Raw genomic sequence first — 6,000 nt, 5'->3', positions numbered from 1 at the left:
TACACAGCACAGAGGTCTGGTGATATTGGCTCCAGGTAATATTTCCAGAACTTCTGTGCTGTGTAATATATCTTCAGTGCTTATTTAGGCTGCACACTCCGGCTGGCCACTCGCACTTTCTTGTAACCGACTTGGCTCCGTGTCGCCATCTAACCAAGTGTTTGTGGTTTTTCATACAGTTGCAATTAAACCTAATCCAACATTATTTCTTATGTTGCAAATGTGGGGACGTGACTTAAAAGTGCTGGGAATTTAATAGCAAAAGTGTTAGTGACCAGACATCCAGTAGCCGAGCTGTTAGGCAATATCGTGTACCCTTCATTTTAGAAACATGGCCGTGCCAAAGATGTATTGTAGCAAGGTATCACCATGCATAGCTGAATTTCTTTTTACTTTTTATCCCAGGGTCACCCATTGCTGGTAGATGCTCTTTCTCAAGTCTATGGTAGAGTCACAGGAAGGCAAATTAATCCACACAAAGATATCCTAGTGACAGTTGGCGCTTATGGCTCCCTCTTCAATGCTATCCAGGGCCTGGTTGATGAAGGTGATGAGGTGAGAGTGCAAAAAAAATTGCCTGAGAGTGAAAGTTTGTTTGTGTGTTTTTTTTTTTTTTTTAGTTTTGTTTTTTTTTTCCATGTAATGTGGATGATACAACTCAATCTAATAATTGGTCACTGTCCTTTCAACAAACATTGCATATATGAATAGTAGACTGGAACATAAAAAACATTATTAGATGGCTTATCAGAGAAATCTTCTTTCTCCACTTTTCAGCCACTTCTTTCCCCCTCCTATGTCCTGACCGTCCAATTCACTCTGAAAATACAGTTCAACCTAATTTTGCTCAAAGCAAGGCAGACAGCGCAGTGTTGGTTTTTTTTTTTTTTTACGCTGTGAATAAATCATGCTTGGAAAAGCCTAATTCACCAACACTGTACTGTCTGTGTCACGGAGTATGAAATGACAGAACTTGGGCTCCTAATCTGGCCCTCAGACTCGAGACCCTGCGCTATCCCTCATTTCAGAGGTAGGCTTGATGGTAGCCAGGTCTGAGCCCCCAGCGTGACCCTGACTCCTGTTTGAGCCCTGATCTTACTCCCAGTCTCCTCCACCCTTGGATCAGGCCAGAAACACAGTAACAAAACTCACAGAAACGATACGGACAAGGGAGAACGAAAGCTTGTACACACTGCACTCAAACACAAAGGAGAGACTATACGTGTACAGGGAATACAGAAAAAGAAGGAAGTAAACGCACGATAGGGGAACTTCACACCACTCAAAGTATCAACTACAGATCACCATGAACTGGATCACCGCTAAAACTGGAATCGCTGAAGCTATTATCGGTGCATCCTGGAAGTAACCAGTACCTTAAATAAGAAGGAGACAACTGCATGTGGCAATTAGCGACCACAGCTCCTAGTTTCTGCTCACCAGTATGCAGAAATTAACTCCTGCAGGGCTGAAGACCAGTGAAGCTGAATTGTCCGGCTTTGGCTGAACAACTCTGAAGCACCAGGTTGCTTGTCAGACTCTGTAGCGTGAACAGAGTCCGATGCTGTCGTGTCACTAAGTGCGTGCTGAGCTGAACATCGCATGACAGCCTGGTTATAGATCACAATTGAAGACTATGGAGAAGGAGTGAGGATCACCCAAAATAGTGAGACAAGGCAATCGCAGGGAGATTGTGCTGCAGCTCTCAGTGAATGTATTTCACTTCACTGCTGAATTCACAGCTACACTGCTCAGTACTTCTGTGTGATTCCCTTCTCCCTGGTTTTGTCTGTGTGCTACAGAGAAAGACGAAATCCATCTCTGTGTCGGCTAGTATTCCCCAACCCCAAAGCACAGAAACAACTGAAAATTAGAGCAGTACAATGGGTAACACTGGTGAAAACACAGGATACAAGTGGTATAATGGCCAGAATTATTGTTATTCCTAAAGTATACTCACAACTTATTCTACCAAGTTTCCTGAAATGACAGATACACTTTAATGCAGAATTGCACCAAATTTGATGGCAAGGAATGGGAGTGCACACCGTAATATTCTTGAACCCATTCTATACCCTGTGGAGTTTGCTGTTTTTTATATATTTACTACTTTGTTTTGTTATCTGAAATAAACAGTAGCCAGGTGAAGAGTGTGTGAATAGAGCCATAATGATGGGGTCAAAGCATTAAATGGAATTTTTAAGGCTTTGAGCTTGATGGGATATATGGCACTTAGGATAGTTCATTCATTTATATTAAATCAGTAAGGATTCAACCCCTGACTCCAATGATCTATAGTGAGTTGATACACATGGCACTTCTGGGGTGGTGCTCAAGTAGGGTCCAAAACAGTCTCCAGTACATGTAGAAACTTGGAACTCAAGATAAATGTGAATAGTGGTCTTTTACTGAGATGAACTTGTAGGACTAACACAAGCACAGATGTTTCGGTCAAAGACCTTAATCAGTGTGCGTGCAGGAGGTCCTTAGAAGGTTTAGCAACTGGCGTAGTCTGGTATGACGCGGTGGACACAGTGTCATACCTAACTACGCCAGTTGCTACACCTTCTGAGGACCCCCTGCACGCACACTGATGAAGGTCTTTGACCGAAACATCTGTGCTTGTGCTGGTCCTACAAGTTCCTCTCAATAAAAGACCACTATTCACATTTATTTTGAGTGGCAAGTTTCTACATCTACCAATGATCTATAAGCAGAAATACCAGGTACTATAAAGGTATGTAGCTGTTCCTCGTACACAGTGAAGGGTCATCTAGCCTCCAGCTCCTCTGCAGGACTTACGGATGCTGGTTGGTATGGACTCAAGGTGATCACTCACTGCAGAAGACCAGTTACAGGATATTTCCTTTTCTTGTGTTGTATATACTGCACTGAGCACTGTGGTTTTTCTAATTTATTTTATTTTTGTTGATTTTCTAATAGGTAATAATAATTGAACCATTTTATGATTGTTATGAACCCATGGTAAAGATGGCCAAAGCCACGCCTGTCTACATCCCACTGCGATGTGTAAGTATCATGTATTGCATGCAGCATCCTTTTACATCCGGTATAGTCAGTGTGGGACTGGTTTCTTTTTTTTTTTCTTTTTTTTTGGGGGGGGTTAAAGTCTTTATATTGTTTACTGCTGTTTTTGTTCTTTTTTTTTTTTAAACTTTTCAACAGCACTTTTAAAAGGAAGCCATCATCAGAAATTGATCTAGTGGTTAAATCAGGTTTTTTGTGTTAAATGTATTTTTTTTTTTTGTGTAGTTTTATAATCCATTTTAAAAATGAAAAATGGCCAATGTGAAAATGGCAAAATTACATTTTTTTTTTTTTTTTTATATAATGAAAAGTCATGATTTATTTTCAAATGCATATGACATAGAAATCTGATTTAAACAATGTAATTTTTGTGAAATCTTCCCTGTAATTTTTTTCTAGAAAACGATTTATGCAACATTATTCTGTTGTTTTTTTTCCCCACTAATTAAAATGAATAAAGGAAAAAGATGAAAGTAAAAAGGGATAAAAGTACTCCACTGTTACATCAGACTGGTGTGATAAAACACTGTGAGAAAATAGTGTGTGGAGTCTGCATCGGATCTCAACACCGTACAATGTTGGTGAAATTAGGTTTTCTTTGTCGCTCCATTGGGAGACCCAGACAATTGGGTGTATAGCTACTGCCTCCGGAGGCCACACAAAGTATTACACTTTAAAAAGTGTAACCCCTCCCCTCTGCCTATACACCCTCCCGTGCATCACGGGCTCCTCAGTTTTATGCTTTGTGTTGAAGGAGGCCCCTTCTCACCCCACTGAGTCGGCGGTGCTGTTAAGGTTGAGGTACCCATTGCGGGTACAGAGGCTGGAGCCACATGCTGTTTTCCTTCACCATCCCATAGAGGCTCTGGGTGAAGTGGGATCCTAACCGGTCATCCATTCACTGGGACCGGGCTCCCTCCGCAGCCCCTGTGGGAATCTGCTGGACCGGAGAATTGGTACATCAGGGACAGGCCCTGCATCCAAAGGTACTCTGGGTCCCCATGGGGACAGTGCATGGACCGCTGGTGTCACAGACGCCGCAGCTGCGGCTGGTTTTTGTGACGACCGGGACTTCCGCGCCGACAGCGCCTGTTTTTCGGCCGCGGTATTAAATTTAGTCCCCGGCTTCATTGCGGCCTAGTACCATAACTCCCGCCCCCGGGCCTGCCAGTCAGGGGTAAGGGCGGGACGGTCGACCTGACGTCGGCAGTGAGGGCTGGAGCAGACTTTAGGTTTCCTCCCCCCCCTCACTGATCACTGTGGGGCACCAGATTCCCGCACTTTATTAGTCGCCGCCCACGGCTCCCTCCTCCCCTGAGAGCTCCTGCAGCCATTTTTTTACTACATTCTGCTGGTGGAGGTTTTCAGGAACGAGTGCTGAAGGACGGATCACAGCTCTGGGAGACCTAGGCAGGGAATCTGGTGGACACACACACCGCTTGAGCGGTCGGTAAGCCACACCGGTCACCCGGTGCTGGTCCCCCTAGGTGCCGGAGTATATATATATTTATATATTTGTATATATTTTCTCTGCTCGGCCGGGTTGTTTTGCTTTTGGCTATATACCCTCAGTGATCACTCTCCTGGGAGACAACAGCATGTCGTCCACAAGGAGCAAGGGCGCTAAGGCAAAGGGTTATTTTGCAACTTGTACCTCTTGTGTGGCTATGTTACCTGCAGGTTCCACCTACCCTCACTGTGAGCAATGCTCGGCACCTGTTGCACTTGCTCAGCCGGAGCCTCGGGCACTAGGGGGACCCTCGGCTCAGGCAGACCCTCCTGCTTCCCCTGTCCAGGCGGCAGGGACAGAGTTTGCAGCTTTTGCTGAGAAACTCTCTGAGTCGCTTTCACAATCCATGGCTCAGTCTATGGACAAATGGTCTGCCAGGCTACTAGAAGCCTTGCAGTCCAGACCGGTCCTTACACAGGCCCCGGGCACTGTTGGATCATCACCTCCAGGCCCCTCTCGGTCTGCGGCGCAGCGTGCTCCCGGGGTGGCCCCTAGGTCTCACGTGGAGGACTCCGGCACGGACCACAGTCCCAGACCGGCTAAGCGGGCTCGCTGGGAATCTTCCCCGACTTCCTCCCGCTGCTCGGGGTCCCAGCTTGAGGACTCTCTGGAGGATGAGGCGGACGTCGCAGCTCAAGGTTCTGACCCTGACGTTGCTCTCAATCTGGATACACCTGAAGGGGATGCCATAGTAAATGACCTTATTGCATCCATCAACCAGGTGTTAGATCTTTCCCCCCCAACTCCACCTATAGAGGAGTCGGCTTCACAGCAGGAGAAACACCAGTTTAGGTTTCCCAAACGCACACGGAGTGCGTTTTTCGATCATTCTAACTTCAGAGATGCTGTCCAGAAACATAGAGCATTTCCGGACAAGCGCTTTGCTAAGCGCCTTAATGACACACGTTACCCCTTCCCCTCTGACGTAGTCAAGGGTTGGGCTCAATGTCCCAAGGTGGATCCTCCAGTCTCTAGACTGGCGGTTAGATCTGTAGTATCAGTTGCAGATGGCTCATCGCTCAAAGATGCCACTGACAGGCAGATAGAGCTCCTGGTGAAATCCATCTATGAAGCCACAGGTGCGTCTTTTGCCCCGGCCTTTGCAGCCGTGTGGGCACTCCAAGCTATCTCAGCTTGTCTGGCTGAGATTAATGCGGTCACACGTACCTCTGCTCCACAAGTTGTGTCTTTGACTTCTCAGGCGTCGGCTTTTTCGTCCTACGCCATGAACGCCGTCCTGGACTCGGCTAGCCGTACAGCGGTGGCATCCGCTAACTCGGTGGCAGTCCGCAGGGCCATGTGGCTACGCGAATGGAAGGCAGACTCTGCTTCCAAGAAATTCTTAACCGGTTTGCCGTTTTCTGGCGACCGATTGTTTGGCGAACGATTGGATGAAATCATTAAGGAATCCAAGGGAAAGGACTCGTCCTTACCCCAGTCCA

At 46.3% G+C, this 6,000-nt stretch overlaps 1 protein-coding gene across 6 annotated transcripts in view; it reads left to right on the top strand.

The window, feature by feature from the left end:
- The window catches only part of KYAT3 (kynurenine aminotransferase 3), a 76,392-nt gene that overhangs the window by 34,856 nt on the left and 35,536 nt on the right, over positions 1-6,000 (top strand). For all 6 annotated transcript variants that reach the window (XM_075321020.1, XM_075321019.1, XM_075321023.1 and 3 more), the window contains 2 exons: positions 406-555; positions 2,944-3,030. In XM_075321020.1, the coding sequence (XP_075177135.1) occupies positions 406-555; positions 2,944-3,030 (237 nt within the window). The remainder of the gene's footprint in view (positions 1-405; positions 556-2,943; positions 3,031-6,000) is intronic.

This window comes from Anomaloglossus baeobatrachus, chromosome 8 (assembly GCF_048569485.1).
Source record: "Anomaloglossus baeobatrachus isolate aAnoBae1 chromosome 8, aAnoBae1.hap1, whole genome shotgun sequence".
Lineage (NCBI taxonomy): Eukaryota > Metazoa > Chordata > Amphibia > Anura > Aromobatidae > Anomaloglossus > Anomaloglossus baeobatrachus.
Note: the sequence above shows the minus strand (reverse complement) of the source record. Positions and strands in the feature narration are given on the sequence as shown.